This window comes from Oryctolagus cuniculus, chromosome 4, assembly GCF_051225735.1.
Source record: "Oryctolagus cuniculus isolate XC-2025 breed Fujian yellow rabbit chromosome 4, ASM5122573v1, whole genome shotgun sequence".
In the NCBI taxonomy this organism is placed as follows: domain Eukaryota; kingdom Metazoa; phylum Chordata; class Mammalia; order Lagomorpha; family Leporidae; genus Oryctolagus; species Oryctolagus cuniculus.
The window spans coordinates 163,633,990-163,651,493 of record NC_142870.1 but is presented as its reverse complement, the minus strand read 5'-3'; the positions used below and the strand labels follow the sequence as shown (position 1 = coordinate 163,651,493).

Genomic DNA, 17,504 nt, shown 5'->3' with positions numbered 1-17,504 from the left:
GGGTTGAGAAATGTGACCATGAAGCAGGACATTCCTAGCAGGGAGGCACCCACGACCGTTTGTTCTGGCTAATTGGTCTCTCCTTACGCAGCCTGCTGAAACGGAAAAAGGGCTATAAAAGGTCGCCTGTCTTTAGTTAGCAGGGCCAAGGGCTAGGCGTTGGTGGGCAAACTCAAGTGCTCAGCGTCATACACATCATACGGGGGAGAAAATGCTGATTGCAAAGATGTTTAAAACTTTGTTCATACACCGTAAAGAATGACTGTGCTCATCAATAAGTAAACGACAAAGGAAGAAATGATTTTGACTTGGTTTATTTTTCTGCTTTGGTGACTACTGGGGATGAGTAAGTGAGTGAAAATATTTGCTGGGCAACTCAAAGGCTTGGGCTTATTAATACAATAACAGAATTTCTGAGCCTGTCATTCAATTGGAATAGCCCCGTCTCCTAGAGCCTGTAATGTGTGTGGGAAGAAAGATTTTTATAATAACCTTGCAGATCTACAAATTCATACTGAATTATTAATGCAAGTTAACTTTAATGGAAATGTAACATTAAGGATATTTTATTATATCTTCATTCTTGGGAAGTTGAGTCATGTTTAATTTTTGTTTTTAAGACTTAATTTTAATTTAATAGATTTTTACTTCATTTCAGTGAAACACCAATTCACAAGACTATGCTGTAAAGGATCTGCTTGTCCATTTTATTATTTTTTAAAAATGATTTGTGTATTTGTTTGCAAATAGAACTATAGCGAAAGAGGCAGAGATGGAGAGAGGGCTGGTTCACTCCTCCGATGGCCATATCAGCCAAGGCTGGGCCAGGCTGAAGCCAGCAGCCAGGAGCCCCACATAGGTGCAGGGGCCCAAGCGTTTGTGCCATCTGCTGCTGCTTTCCCAGGCTGTTAGCAGGGAGCTAGATTGGAAGTGAAGCAGCCAGGACATGAACCAGCTCCTATGGGTTGCCAACATCACAAACATCTATCTGCTTAACCTTCCACCCCACAATGACAACCCCATGCTTATCCACTTTGAATTCTATTATAGTGTCAGAGATTATGTGTGTTTCTCTGAGCTTGTTTCTTAGTCAGTTATTTACAGTGAGAAATTATCAGACCACCCCTGCCCATTTTATTTTGATTATTTGTGTCTGAATGCATGCTGGCTAGATATAGCTTAGGATATTGTAGAACATAAGATCAATAAAATACATGCAGTGTGTTGTAAAAATGATACTCAAAGTCACACTGAAGAGTTTAAATTCTGTGTACCCTATATCCTGTATCTCATACTTGGATGTTAAGTTACTTTGCAAACTTGTCATTTTTGGACTTTTGGGACTTTATGCTGTCCTTAGGAGGTCTCTTCATCACCTTCAGGGCATGGAAGGGAGGGTGAAGAATCCAGGAAAGCAACCACTTTCCGTACTTGAGTCAGACTGGCCCAGAAGGAGCGCTATTATTTGGTGAATCTGTTTCGCCACCTAGAGTTCCTTTTAGAAACTGCAAGTCTTGTACCCTGTTTGCCGTTGGCGTCCACCCTTTCTGACCCGCTTGTTGGTGTGGTCCTTCCGGCAGTACATGGAGATCGCGGCCAACCAGTACCTGGGCTATGGAGAGGAGCAGCACAGCGTGGATAAGCTGGTCAACATGACGTGTAAGTGTTGTCGTCGGAGGCAAGGCCGGCTCTGTGACTTTTCTAGAATACGCAATGTGGTGTCTGCAGCAGAGGAAAATAAACTTAGAGTATTTGGAATTGCTCTCCTACACACTTGGGGTGATGGGAGCCCCTGCCAACTGTCATAGCCAGTGGCAAGAAATATCCAGAAGAAAAGCGTGTAACTTAACGACTCTTACCTGGAAAAGCACATTTGTTTCATGAAAGAAAGGCTTCCAGTTTAATCAATGCAATTTAATACACACATTGTTGCCTCTTTAAAATGTCAGAGACTATTCAGTTTGTCTCTGTAAGACTGGATTAATAATAGTTCCTGCCCCATAGAATCGGAAATATTCAGAGCCTAAAACAGAAAAAGGAAAAGAAACAGAAAACCCCCAATCTCATCAGGTGACAGTGCAGTGGAAAGACTGGCCTGCATGCCTGAGATGGTTCCCTGTCATGTGATCGTCTTTCTGTTGGGGCTGTCCCCTCCAGGGTTGGTGAGCTGCAGACTTCCTGTGGTTGTAGGGAAGCTGGCCCCCTCACTGGGGACAGGTTGGCTCCCGAGTCTCCAGGGCAGGACACCAATCTGCACGCCCAGGGAGAGACAGCTGTGGCAAGCCCCCGACCCCAGGGCCTTTCTCTGAGAATGACTCTCCCTCAGCTGTGGAACCGTGCCAGGTCCGTCCTGTTCGCTGGCCTTCCTCCTCTTTGGAGATCAGAATCTTTCTGAGGAGTATGTTTAAGAACAGACCCCACTATGAAGCTGACATGATGGACCTAAGGGGCTTGGTCACCTTTGAGCGGAAGGGGAGATTTGTCCTTTCTGGTATTTCCATATTCCGTTATCTCACTAACATTATAAAGTAAGTACTAGTGGAGTTTGAAGGGGTAATTATTGGGTGCCTCTCGGGCTGCTATGTTCTAGGTTTCCCTTTCTTTGCCTGCCTGCCATACTGCAGATCCAGGATTCCAGGGGGAACCCATTCCTTTCAACTCCAGATACCTCTTTGAATCATTTCCTTCCTTTATAGATATTTTTCAAAAACTTGCTGCTGTCAGAGACCAAAGGGAATGGGTCACCACCAGCGGAGCCCACAAGGTGAGTGGCCCCTGAGAGTCCTTGCTTCCGCTCCGTGTACTGAAGACTCACACCTGGGCCTGTGTAATCACAATGCACACACCTCTGACCTGAGCTCAGCGGGTGAATCTCTGCCAACTACCGATGCTCTTTGCCAGCCTGAGGAGTAAAGGAAAAGAAAGGTTTTTGAAATTTGTTCTTTTTTTTCTATGCAATTTAGTACCAAGTTTATTGCTTAATTTAGATGTTGCTTGAAAAACTCTAGCCATATATATAACCTGACACTAAGTATGTGCTTGCAAATAAATTTAATCAAACAAATAAAATATATGTGTACATATAAATAAATTCCATATGTGATGTGCAGTCAGATTAGTTTGAACCATATGAAATTGCCAACTGTCTGCAGGTAAAAAATGTTTGAATACAGGCAAGGTCATATGATCCAGCCTCATTCTAAGATAATATAATATTGGCCGGCGCCGTGGCTCACTAGGCTAATCCTCCGCCTGCGTTGCTGGCACCCTGGGTTCTAGTCTGGGTTGCTCCTCTTCCAGTCCAGCTCTCTGTTGTGGCCTGGGAGGGCAGTGGAGATGGCCCAAGTCCTTGGGTCCTGCCACCCGCATGGGAGACCAGCAGGAAGCACCTGACTTTTGACTTCGGATCGGCGCAGTGCCGGCCGTAGCGGCCATTTGGGGGGTGAACCAACAGAAGGAAGACCTTTCTCTCTGTCTCTCTCTCTCTCTCTCTCACTGTCTAACTCTGCCTGTCAAATAAAAAAAAGATAATATAGTACTCCAAGTAGATAAATCAACTACAGATTTTAAGATGGATGAAGACAGATTTAATCCAGCAGACTGAACTCAAATTTATAGCAAAACTTTTTGGCTGGTAGCCAGCAAGAACCCAGTTTGAATAACCTGGTTGAGTTCCTTCCCAGCATATATTAGAACAAGGCTGCCTGTGATGTGTCAATACATGGGTCTTGTATTGGGAGGATCCTAGGTGATATACAGGTCCACACTTTTCATGTCAGTAGCCTTTTGTTTCACTAATACTGCTTAGAATTTCAAGAAAACAATTTATAGAAATATTTATTCCCCTTTTATTTAAGCTTGAGGGAGAGAAAGCATGTTTCCGTTTACTGGTTCTTCACTCCCCAAATGCCCACCACAGCCACTGTTGGGTTGGATCCCAGACTCCATTGAGGTCTCTCACATGGATGGCAGATACCCAAGTACTTGAGCCATCATCTGCTGCCCACATCTCAGATGTATTAGCAGGAAGCTGGATTGGAAGGGGGGGAAATAAGAACTAGAACCAGGCACTCACATATAGGATTTGGGTGTCCCAAGTGGTGACTTAACCACCATGCCAAACACCCACTCTGGAAGACAAGTTTTGAGTTAACATTAAGATGCTAAGTGGACATGTCAAAAACCATGAAACTGACATATGTGGGGATTAAAGTTGGGACACATTATGTCAGAAGTCAGAAAAAAAAAGAAAAAGTGGAGGATAAAAATGGAAAAGATCTAAGAAAGATAAGTATAACTTTGTTTAAAAAAAGAAAGAATGAAATTACAAAGGGGAAAAAGTCCATGTATTGGAAGCCAAAAAAAATCATGTCAGTGGCCCAGGCTGCAGCTTTGGCATGGAATAGGTATGGTGTGCACTTTATGGGGGCCATTCAGCTCTGAAAATGTGGAGAAGATAAGGGATTTTGTATTAGGGAGAATTCAAGGATGGGCCCTGAGAAGCTCTGGCTGGCTGGCTGTCAGGTCATGCTGTTCAGGATAATACACAGGAGCACCAACGATCTCCTTTCACCACCAGTGGGAAATCCGGGGGAAGCCAGAAATACTTGGTGGTGTTGGCCTATCATGCCTAGTTTGGTGGTGGTGGTGGTGGGTGGAGAAAGTTTCAGTTATGAAAGTCTGAAAAATAGTTCCATAATTTGGAAAGTGCCTGGCTCAGAGAGAGCTGATGGCCACCAGTGTTGCAATTTATTCTGTTATTCTCCCTGCTTCTCCCTGGGAAGTGGTCAGAGGTAGCAGAGCAAGACCCTCAAGCTTGTGAAAGCAGAAAGCAGTGTGAGAAGCAGGCAGTCATGTGATGATCCCTTTTGCTTTCTACCCTGGGATATAGGGAACTACTCACCAAAATAGAGTGTCCTGTGTAATGAACTATTTTGAATATTTTATACAACACCTTATAAAGTTAAACCTCTGGGGCTGGTGCTGTGGTGCAGTGGGTTAAGCTACTGCCTGTGATGTGGGCATCCCAGATGGGCACTAGTTCAAGTCCCAGCTGCTCCATTTCCCATCCAGCTCCCTGCAAATACGCCTGGGAAAGCAGCAGAAGATGGTTTATGTACTTGGGCCCCTGGAATTCCTGTCTTCTGGCTTCAGCCTGGCCTAGTCCCAGCTGTTGCAGCCATTTGAGGATTGAATCAGCAAATGGAAGATCTCTCTCTCTCTCTTACCTCTCTCTCTTCTTTATCTGCCATTCAAATAAACAAATAAATCTTAAAAAAAACTTCGTACTAACCACAAAAAATACAAATATTAAAGAACCTATTTATGGCTAATAGGATATCCTATTTCTCATTATTCTATAACTAAATCCATAATAAATAATTTGATTCTATTTTCTGTTTACAAATATGTATATAAAGCTCATGTGATAGAGCAAAAAATAGGAAGGGAGCACACTGATAGTCTGGGGAGAGATAGTTTAATAAAAGTGGAGATACTGCAGGTTCAAGGAAGAGTAGGGGAGGAAACAGCAGAAGAAACTCTTCCGGAACGCGTGACTCACAGCGGACCTGCGTGGAGAGCGTGGGAGCCCACAGTTCGGGACATCAGCGGCAGACTCAACACACCAGCGCTGGAACGCGAGGTGAGCCGAACCTCAATAGCCCGAGACACCGGCAGGCAAGCGGAGAGAGGAGACTAGAGGGAACGACCCCCGGGGGGGGAAGTTCACAAGGCTAACTGGAAGAGAGAGAGAGAGAGAGAAAAAAGGGTGACTAGTACGGACACGGGTTTCTCTCTCTCCGCTCACCTCTCAAGGGCGAGCAAGACAAAGAGCAGGCGCCATCTTGGACATACGTCATAAGCAGAGCGACCTCAGGTCTGCACCGGCCCTGAGCCTAGCAGAAAAACCTGACTCTGGGCGGGGCGAATTAACAGGAGATTAGGAGCTAGTAAATTTGTGGTGCTACTGAACTGAGACTGTGAAAAAAGAGACGGTGGGGGAGAGAACTCACGGAATTCACGTGAGCACTCTCCAGAGACGCTACAATTCCGTAACTTTGGCAACCCAGTGGGAGGCTGAAGGAGAATTTGAGCCCACTCTGAGGGCCGAACAGATTCCCTGTGGGGATCTTGGGAAAGAGCTTCCGATCTCTGGCTCCTGTGGGTATATCATTTGCCTGCTAACTACCTCCAACTTCGTTCAGCTGTGCGGAATTACTTCCCTTTTGAATCAAAAAAAAAAAAAAAAAAAGAGAGAGAGAGAGAGAGATTTACCACGCCTAACCTGGGAGTGTCACCTTTGGCACACCAAACAGAGCTCTCAGGCCACACCCATCTCAAGCCCTAAGGCTCCATCAAAAACAGATAGTCCACTTAATCTAGAGTCATAGTATAACAAGAAAAAGCACCACAGTGAAGAAACCAAATATCTCCAATATGCCAAATAGCAAACGCAAAAACCGAGGTAATACAAACAAGGAAGTCACCATGACGGCCTCAAATGAAAAAGACACCCCAATTCAAGATTATGAAGATGATGACATAGAAGAAATGCAAGAAGCAGATCTCAAAAAATTGATAAGAACATTAAGAAGTTCTCAAAAACAAATTCTGGAACTACACAAATCCTTACTGGACAAGATAGAAAATCTCTCTCGTGAAAATGAAATATTAAGGAGGAATCAAAATGAAACGAAACAACTAGTACAACAGGAAACTGTGATAGTGACTGAAGTGAAGAATTCAATAGATCAAATGAAAAACACAATAGAGAGCCTTACAAACAGAATGGGTGAAGCAGAAGAGAGAATATCGGACTTAGAAGACAGAGAACAGGAAAGGATACAGTCAGACCAAAGAAAAGAAGAGGAAATTAGAAATCTGAAACATATTGTCGGGAATCTTCAGGATACTATTAAAAAACCCAACATTCGGGTTCTAGGAGTTCCTGAAGGCATGGAGAGGGAGAAAGGATTAGAAGGCCTTTTTAGTGAGATATTAGCAGAAAATTTCCCAGGTTTGGAGAAGGACAGAGAAATCCTAGTACAGGAAGCCCACAGAACCCCTAATAAACACGACCAAAAGAGATCCTCACCACGACACGTTGTAATTAAACTCTCCACAGTGAAACATAAAGAAAAGATCCTAAAATGTGCAAGAGAGAAACGTCAGATTACTCTCAGAGGATCTCCAATCAGACTCACAGCTGACTTCTCATCAGAAACTCTAAAAGCTAGGAGGGAATGGCGAGATATAGCCCAGGTACTAAGAGAGAACAACTGCCAGCCCAAAATATTATATCCTGCAAAGCTATCATTTGTGAATGAAGGTGAAATAAAGACTTTTCATTGCAAACAGAAATTGAAAGAATTTGTTGCCACTCGTCCAGCCCTGCAAAAGATGCTTAAAGATGTGTTACACACAGAAACACAGAAACACGGTCATCAATATGAAAGAAGGTAAAGGAAGGAAACCAAGGAAGGAAACCTCACAGCAAAAGATCACAGGGAATTCAAAGCATATATTAGAACTTATCTTTGGCAAATGGCAGGGCAAAGTTACCACTTATCATTAGTCACTTTGAACGTGAATGGCCTGAACTGTCCAGTTAAAAGACACCAATTGGCTGATTGGGTTAAGGAACAAAACCCATCTATTTGCTGCTTACAAGAAACACATCTTTCCAACAAAGATCCATACAGACTGAAAGTGAAAGGCTGGAAAAAGATATACCATGCCAACAGAAATGAAAAAAGAGCGGGCGTAGCCATCTTAATATCGGACAACATAAACTTTACCACAAAAACTGTTAAGAGAGACAAAGAGGGACACTATATCATGATTAAGGGATCAATTCAACAGGAAGATATAACAATTATCAATGTATATGCACCTAACTACAGGGCACCAGTTTATCTAAAAGATTTATTAACGGACTTAAAGGGAGACTTAGACCCCAATACAGTAGTACTGGGGGACTTCAATACTCCACTCTCAGAAATAGACAGATCATCCGGTCAGAAGATCAACAAGGATACAGTAGATTTAAACGACACTATAGCCCAAATGGATCTAACAGATATATACAGAACTTTCAATCCTACAGCTAAAGATTTTACATTCTTCTCAGCAGTCCATGGAAGCTTCTCTAGGATTGACCACATACTAGGCCATAAAGCAAGCCTCAGCAAATTCAAAAGAATTAGAATCATACCATGCAGCTTCTCAGACCATAAAGGAATGAAGTTGGAAATTACCAACTCAGGAATCCCTAGAGCATACGCAGACACATGGAGATTGAACAACATGCTCCTGAATGAACAATGGGTCATAGAAGAAATCAAAAGAGAAATCAAAAACTTTCTGGAAGTAAATGAGGATAACAGCACAACATACCAAAACTTATGGGACACAGCAAAAGCAGTGTTAAGAGGAAAGTTTATATCAATAGGTGCCTACATCAAGAAATTGGAAAGACACCAAATAGATGAGCTTTCAATTCACCTCAAGGATCTAGAAAACCTACAGCAAATCAGACCCAAATCTAGTAGGAGAAGAGAAATAATTAAAATCAGAGAAGAAATCAACAGGATTGAATCAAGAAAAACATTACAAAAAATCAGCCAAACGAAGAGCTGGTTTTTTGAAAAAATAAACAAAATTGACACCCCATTGGCCCAACTAACCAAAAAAAGAAGAGAAAAGACCCAAATCAATAAAATCAGAGATGAAAAAGGAAATGTAACAACAGACACCACAGAAATAAAAAGAAACATCAGAAATTACTACAAGGACTTGTATGCCAGCAAACAGGGAAACCTATCAGAAATGGATAGATTCCTGGACACATGCAACCTACCTAAATTGAACCAGGAAGACATCGAAAACCTAAACAGACCCATAACTGAGACAGAAATTGAAACAGTAATAAAGGCCCTCCCAACAAAGAAAAGCCCAGGACCAGATGGATTCACTGCTGAATTCTACCAGACGTTTAAAGAAGAACTAACTCCAATTCTTCTCAAACTATTCAGAACAATCGAAGAAGAGGGAGTCCTCCCAAATTCTTTCTATGAAGCCAGCATCACCTTAATTCCTAAGCCGGAAAAAGATGCAGCACTGAAAGAGAATTACAGACCAATATCCCTGATGAACATAGATGCAAAAATCCTCAATAAAATTCTCGCCAATAGAATGCAACAACACATCAGAAAGATCATCCACCCAGACCAAGTGGGATTTATCCCTGGTATGCAGGGATGGTTTAATGTGCGCAAGACAATCAATGTGATACACCACATTAACAGACTGCAGAAGAAAAACCATATGATTATCTCAATAGATGCCGAGAAAGCATTTGATAAAATACAACACCCGTTCATGATGAAAACTCTAAGCAAACTGGGTTTGGAAGGAACATTCCTCAATACAATCAAAGCAATCTATGAAAAACCCACAGCCAACATCCTATTGAATGGGGAAAAGTTGGAAGCATTTCCACTGAGATCTGGAACCAGACAGGGATGCCCACTCTCACCACTGCTATTCAATATAGTTCTGGAGGTTCTAGCCAGAGCTATTAGGCAAGAAAAAGAAATTAAAGGGATACAAATTGGGAAGGAAGAACTCAAACTATCCCTCTTTGCAGATGACATGATTCTGTATTTAGGGGACCCAAAGAACTCTACTAAGAGACTATTGGAACTCATAGAAGAGTTTGGCAAAGTAGCAGGGTATAAAATCAATGCACAAAAATCAACAGCCTTTGTATACACAGACAATGCCATGGCTGAGGAAGAACTTCTAAGATCAATCCCATTCACAATAGCTACAAAAAACAATCAAATACCTTGGAATAAACTTAACCAAAGACGTTAAAGATCTCTACGATGAAAATTACAAAACCTTAAAGAAAGAAATAGAAGAGGATACCAAGAAATGGAAAAATCTTCCATGCTCATGGATTGGAAGAATCAATATCATCAAAATGTCCATTCTCCCAAAAGCAATTTACAGATTCAATGCAATACCAATCAAGATACCGAAGACCTTCTTCTCAGATCTGGAAAAAATGGTGCTGAAATTTATATGGAGGCACAAGAGACCTCGAATAGCTAAAGCAATCTTGTACAACAAAAACAAAGCCGGAGGCATCACAATACCAGATTTCAGGACATACTACAGGGCAGTTGTAATTAAAAAACCATGGTACTGGTACAGAAACAGATGGATAGACCAATGGAACAGAATTGAAACACCAGAAATCAACCCAAACATCTACAGCCAACTTATATTTGATCAAGGATCTAAAACTAATTCCTGGAGCAAGGACAGTCTATTCAATAAATGGTGCTGGGAAAACTGGATTTCCACGTGCAGAATCATGAAGCAAGACCCCTACCTTACACCTTACACAAAAATCCACTCCACATGGATTAAAGACCTAAATCTACGACCTGACACCATCAAGTTACTAGAGAACATTGGAGAAACCCTTCAAGATATTGGCACAGGCAAAGAATTTCTGGAAAAGACCCGGGAGGCACAGGCAGTCAAAGCCAAAATCAACTATTGGGATTGCATCAAATTGAGAAGTTTCTGTACTGCAAAAGAAACAGTCAGGAGAGTGAAAAGACAACCGACAGAATGGGAAAAAATATTTGCAAACTATGCAACAGACAAAGGGTTAATAACCAGAATCTACAAAGAGATCAAGAAACTCCACAAAAACAAAACCAACAACCCACTTAAGAGATGGGCCAAGGACCTCAATAGACATTTTTCAAAAGAGGAAATCCAAATGGCCAACAGGCACATGAAAAAATGTTCAAGGTCATTGGCAATCAGGGAAATGCAAATCAAAACCACAATGAGGTTTCACCTCACCCCGGTTAGAATGGCTCACATGCAGAAATCTACCAACAACAGATGCTGGCGAGGATGTGGGGAAAAAGGGACACTAACCCACTGTTGGTGGGAATGCAAACTGGTCAAGCCACTATGGAAGTCAGTCTGGAGATTCCTCAGAAACCTGAAGATAACCCTACCGTTCGACCCAGCCATCGCACTCCTTGGAATTTACCCAAAGGAATTTAAATTGGCAAACAAAAAAGAGGTCTGCACCCTAATGTTTATTGCAGCTCAATTCACAATAGCTAAGACCTGGAACCAACCTAAATGCCCATCAACGATAGACTGGATAAAGAAATTATGGGATATGTACTCTTTAGAATACTATACCGCAGTAAGAAACAACGAAATCCAGTCATTTGCAACAAAATGGAGGAATCTGGAACACATCATGCTGAGTGAAATAAGCCAGTCCCAAAGGGACAAATACCATATGTTCTCCCTGATCGGTGACGACTGACTGAACACCAAGAGGGAAACCTGTTGGAGTGAGGTGGACACTATGGGAAATGGTGGCTTGATCAGCATAGCCCTGACTGTTAATGAACAACTAAATACATTATCCCTCTTAGTAGTTTTTTTATCTGTTCTACTTAATATGACTGGTTTAGATCTGTAATTGATGCACAGTTATTCTTCAGTGTTGAAAATTAACTGAAATGTGATCCCTGTTGAACATGGTGGTGGGAATGGGAGAGGGAAGAGATGTATAATTTGGGACATGCTCAGGCTGACTTGCCCCAAGTGGTGGAGTTGGAAGCATACCAGGGGATTCCAATTCAATCCCATCGAGGTGGCATGTACCAATGCCATCTCACTGTTCCAGGTGATCAGTTTCAGTTCACAGTTGGTCATGGTGAAGGGACTGGGAGTCAAAGGGAGCACATAGACAAGTCTAGTACCTGCTAACGCTAACTGATGGAGTAAATAAAGGGGAGAGTGATCCAACATGGGAAGCGAGATACTCAGCAGACTCATAGAATGGCAGATGTCCTAAATAGCACTCTGGCCTCAGAATCAGCCCTAAAGGCATTCGGAGCTGGCTGAAAAGCTCATGAGAGTATTTCAGGCATGGAAAGCCAAGACACTCTGGCAAAAGATCTCTGTGAGTGAGATCCCAGTGGAAAGAACAGGCCATCAAAGAAGGAGGTACCTTTCTCTGAAGGGAGGAGAGAACCTCCACTTTGACTATGACCTTGTCTAAACAAGATAAGAGTTGGAGAACTCAGAGGGCTTCCATAGCCTTGGAAACTCATGACTGGAGCATAGGGAGATTACTGATGCCATAGACAGGAGTGTCAATTGGTAAAGTCAACAACAGGAGTCACTGTGCACTTACTCCTCATGTAGGATCTCTGTCCTTAATGTGCTGTACATTGAGATTTAATGCTATAACGAGTACTCAAACAATATATTTCACTTTGTGTTTCTATGGGGGTGCAAACTGTTGAAATCCTTACTTAATGCATACTAAACTGATCCTCTGTAAAAAAAAAAAAAAAAAAAAAAAAAAAAAAAAAAAAAAAAAAAGAAAGAAAGAAATTATCAATTCCCAACTTGACTCTCACTGGGATTAAACATGACAATAGGTCTGCTCTGATTTCATCATCATTTAAAAAAATCATCTATTATTTTTCACTTTATGTTTCTGTGTGGGAGCAAACTGTTCAAATCCATACTTAATGTATACTAAGCTGATCTTCTGTATATTAAGATAATCGAAAATGAATCTTGATGTGAATGGAAGGGGAGAGGGAGTGGGAAAGGGGAGGGTTGTGGGTGGGAGGGACGGTATGGGGGGAAAGCCATTGTAATCCATAAGTCGTACTTTGGAAATTTATATGCATTAAATAAAAGTTTAAAAAAAAAATAAAAAAAAATAAAATAAAAGCAGCGATAGAAATGTAAAAAAAAAAAAAAAACAAATATGTATATAAAGACATTTTTAATGCCATGGAAAAAATTAGTCAACAACGTGAAGAAGAAAAAAAATCAACTGTAAAATTATATGTATGGTTTGTGTCTAATTGTGTACACACATACATTTTAAAATACTGAGTGAAAAAAAGGTTGAGCTTGTTTGATCTTTTTTTAATAAAGATTTATTCATTTACATTTGAAAGTCAGAGATACAGAGAGAGAGAGAGAGAGAGATATCTACCATCCACTGGTTCATTCCCCAATTGGCCACAACGGTTGGGGCTGTGCTGATCAGAAGCCAGGAGCTTCTTCTGGATCTCCCACATGGGTGCAGGGGCCCAAACACTTGTGCCATCCTCTGTTGCTTTCTCGGGCACATTCACAGGGAGCTGAATCAGAAGTGGAGCAGCTGGGACTCAAACCGGCACCCACACGGGACGCCTGCACTGCAGGCGGAGGCTTAGCCTTCTATGCCACAGTACTTACCACTTTTCTTTGATCTTTAGAAGCAAGCAGTGTACCATTCAAGAAACTTGTAGTACTATTAAAATTAAACTTTGTTTTCCTTAATTTTTCAGACTTTAGTAAATCTACTTGGTGCCAGAGACACAAATGTTCTCCTGGGTGCCCTTCTAGCTCTGGCGAGCTTAGCAGAAAGGTGAGTGTATCTTACTGTACTTAACAGTTCTGCTGCTGCTGCGATTTCGGTGAGTGTGGTGCAGAAGTGCGCAGTGACTTTGCTACCTACCTAGTTCATGTTTGTGAAAAATAAGCATGAAATAACATTTATATATTGAAGAGGATCCTGGATGGAAAGCATCACTTTAAAATGTAAAGTCAGAGAGATAAATGGCAGTTTCATGTTTGTGTGTCTTTCTGACCTGAAATATTTACTTGATTTTTCCACTCGGCTCTCAGTTACTTCTGCTTTCAAAATTATCACAGTATTTTTTGGGGCACTGAATCTCCATCTCCTTGACTTTCTCTCATCATTCTCACATGTGTATTCATCATAACATCCACAATGTTTTCCAGCATTATTGGCCTTAATAAAATTCTTGGAAAACTTGACTTTGTATAGGTGTCTTGTTCATTCTGATGAAAAGATTTTAAATATATGTTTATGGCAGTAAGTGGGTCATTGCTTTCTGCTGAATGACATGATTCCTTTTTTTTCTTTTATCGTCTCTCCTTTGAGATGGAATGAAAAGGGTAATAAATAAGTGGGAGTAGTAAACTATGTTTTTACTAATAATTTCCAATTTGTAGTCCAGAATGTAGGGAGAAGATAAGTGAACTCAACATTGTGGAAAATCTGTTGATGATTCTACATGAATATGACCTGCTTTCTAAAAGGTAGGGTTGCTAACAGGGGAAAAAGGCAGCGTCTTATATTAGATGTGAGTGCTTATTATTATGTATGCCATTTTTTCAGTTTTAATTATTTTTAAAGTTTTTCCCCAGAAACCTTTTATTTAAGGTATAAAAATTCATGCATTTCATAAATGCAACTTTAGGAACATAGTGCTTCTTCCCACTGTACCCACCTTCCCATCCTTCTTCCTCTTCCCTTTCCTTTTCTCATTCTTATTTTTTACTAAGATCTATTTTCAATTAACTTTATACACATAAGATTAACTCTATACTAAGAGTTCAACAAATAGTATGAAAAAAATGTTCCTTAACAGTTGAGACAAGGGGCTATCTCAAAGTATCAGTTTTGCTTCTATAGATTACCTTTTAGGTGCTCTATTAGTTACCACAGATCAGGAAGAATTTATGATATTTATCATTTTGGGACTGGCTTATTTCACCAAGTATGATGTTTTCCAGTTTCATCGATTATGTTCCAAATGACAGGATTTCATTTTTTTTTTTTACCACTGTGTGGTATTCCATCGTGTACATATCCCATAATTTCTTTATCCAGTCTTCAAGTTTATGGGCATTTGGATTGATTCCGTATCTTAGCTATTGTGAACTGAGCTGCAATAAACATGGAGATGCAGATAACTCTTTTATATGCTGATTTCTTTTGGTTTGGGTAAATTCCCAAGTGTAGGGTGGCTGGATCATATGGTAGGTCTGTACTCAGATTTCTGAGGTATCGCCACACTGTCTTCCACAGTGGCTGCACCAGTTTACATTCCCACCAACAGTGGATTAGTGTGCCTTTTTCCTCACATCCTCACCTTCATTTGTTATTTGTTAATTTCTGTATGAGAGCCATTCTAATTGGGGTGAGGTGAAACCTGATAGTTGTTTTGATTTGCATTTCCCTGATGGCTAGTGATCCTGAACATTTTTTCATGTGCCTGTTGGCCATTTGGATTTCCTCTTTTGAAAAGTGTCTGTTTATGTCCTTTGTCCATTTCTTAACTGTTTTTTTTTTATTGTTGTTGAGTTTCTTGAGCTTTTTGTATATTCTGGTTATTAATCTTTTGTCAGTTGTATAGTTTGCACATATTTTCTCCAATTCTGTCAGTTGCCTCTTCACTTTGCTGAGTGTTTTTTTTTTTTTTTTTTTTTGCAGTGCAGAAGCTTCTTAATTTGATGATATCCAATTGTCAATTTTGGCTTTGATTGCTTGTTCCCCTGGAGTTTTTTCCAAGCAGTCTTTGCCTGTGGTAATCTCTTGGGGGGGTTTCTCAATGTTCTCTAATAATTTGATGGTATTAGGTCATAGATTTAGGTCTTTGATCCATTTTGAGTGGATTTTTGTGTAAAGTGTAAGGTAGTGATCTTGCTTCATATTTCAGCATATGGACATCCAGTTTTCCCAGCACCATTTGTTGAAGAGACTATCCTTGCTCCAGGGATTGATTTTAGCTCCTTTGTCAAATATAAGTTGGCTGTAGATGTTTGGATTGATTTCTGGTATTTCTATTCTGTTCATTGGTCTATCCATTTGTTTTTGTACCAGTACCAGGCTGTTTTGATTATAACTGCCTTGTAGTATGTCTTGAAATCTGGTATTGTGGTACCTCTGGTTTTGTTTTTGTTGTATAATATTGCTTTAGCTATTTGGGGTCACCTGTGTTTCCATATGAATTTCAGCATCATTTTTTCTATATCTGAGAAGAATCTTGTTGGTATTTTGATTGGTATCACATTGAATCTGTAAATTGATTTGGTAGTATCGACATTTTGATGATATTGATCCTTCCAATCTATGAACATGGAAAATTTTTCTGTTTTTTGTGTCTTATATTTCTTTCTTTAATGGTTTATAATTCTCATTGTAGAGATCTTTGATATCATTGTTTAAATTCATTCCAAGGCATTTGATTTTTTTTTGTAGCTATTGTGAATGGGATTGATCTTAGAAGTTCTTTCTCAGCCATGGCATTTATCTGTGTATACAAAGGCTATTGAATTTTTTGTGTTGATTTTATATGCTGCCACTTTACCAAACTCAAAAAAGTTCTAATAGTCTTTAGTGGAGTCTTTTTAAATTAGTTTTTAACAGATTCACTGTGCTTTATAGATGCAGTTCTTATAGAACTTAATGATATTCCTTTTCTCCTTTTCTTCTCTGCCCATCTCTCCCTCCTACCCTCCTTCTCCCTTTCTGTCTTGTTTTTTTTTTTTTTTAAAGATTTATTTTTTATGTATTTAAAAGGCAGTATTACAGACAGAGAAGGAGAGATAGATATAGAGGGAGGGATGTCTTTCATTCGCTGGTATACTCCCCAAATGTCTGTAATGGTTAAGGCTGTGCCAGGCCAAAGTCAGGAGCCCAGAGCTTCTTCTGGGTATCTCCCATGTGGGTGGCAGGTTCCCAGGCATCTGGGCAATCTTTTACTGCTTTCCCATGTATATTAGCAGGGAGCTGGATTGGAAACGGAGCAGCTGGGACTTGAACCAGTGTCCATGTGGGTTGCTGGCATCACAAGTGCTGGCTTAATATTCTACCCCCCTCTTTTTGGTATTTGAGATAACATTTTAAATTTATATTATAGTAAAAAGGCCTAATACTTCACCAAAAAGAAGTTTAACAAGTAAAAAACAAAAAGACCCTAGATAGTAGGATTATACAACAGCTATATACAATAATTGAAAGAAAAAAATGACCATTTCTCCCATATCCAGTAAATTTTAAAATAACCAGAGATCATTAAAACTAGTAGTATAACATTCTTAACCATTGATTGACAAATTTATAAGACAAACTTTTGAAAAAATATGCAGCAATACTGATTCACAAAACCTTTTTTTTTGTTTTTTTAAATTTAACTCCCACATATAAGGGAGAACATGTAATATTTGTCTTTTTGTGTCCTGCTTATTTTACTCAATGTGAAGGCTTCCAGTTGCATCCATTTTGTTGCAAATGGTAGAATATCATTCCTTTTTATAGCTGAATAATATTCCACTATGTATTTATACCACATTTTCTTTATACATACATCTGATGAGGGAAACCTTGGTTGATTCCAAATTTTGGCTATTGTGAACAGTGCTGCTATTCACATGATGGTGCAGGTATCCTTTTGATACATTGTGTTCAAGACTTTTGGGTATATACCCAGTAGTGGGATTGTCAGATCATATGGCAAGTATATTTTCTGTTTTTTTAAAGAAATCTCCACCCTGTTTTCCACAGTGACTGCACTAATTACATTCCCACCAACAGTGTATAAATGTTCCCCTTTGTCCACATCCTTGCCAGC

At 40.2% G+C, this 17,504-nt stretch overlaps 1 protein-coding gene across 4 annotated transcripts in view; it reads left to right on the top strand.

Annotated features, from left to right (window-relative positions):
* NEK10 (NIMA related kinase 10) overlaps nucleotides 1-17,504 on the top strand; it is a 376,851-nt gene that overhangs the window by 53,882 nt on the left and 305,465 nt on the right. For all 4 annotated transcript variants that reach the window (XM_008266079.5, XM_008266081.5, XM_002716230.6 and 1 more), the window contains exons 8-11: nucleotides 1,581-1,659; nucleotides 2,697-2,764; nucleotides 13,410-13,489; nucleotides 14,101-14,187. In XM_008266079.5, the coding sequence (XP_008264301.3) occupies nucleotides 1,581-1,659; nucleotides 2,697-2,764; nucleotides 13,410-13,489; nucleotides 14,101-14,187 (314 nt within the window). The remainder of the gene's footprint in view (nucleotides 1-1,580; nucleotides 1,660-2,696; nucleotides 2,765-13,409; nucleotides 13,490-14,100; nucleotides 14,188-17,504) is intronic.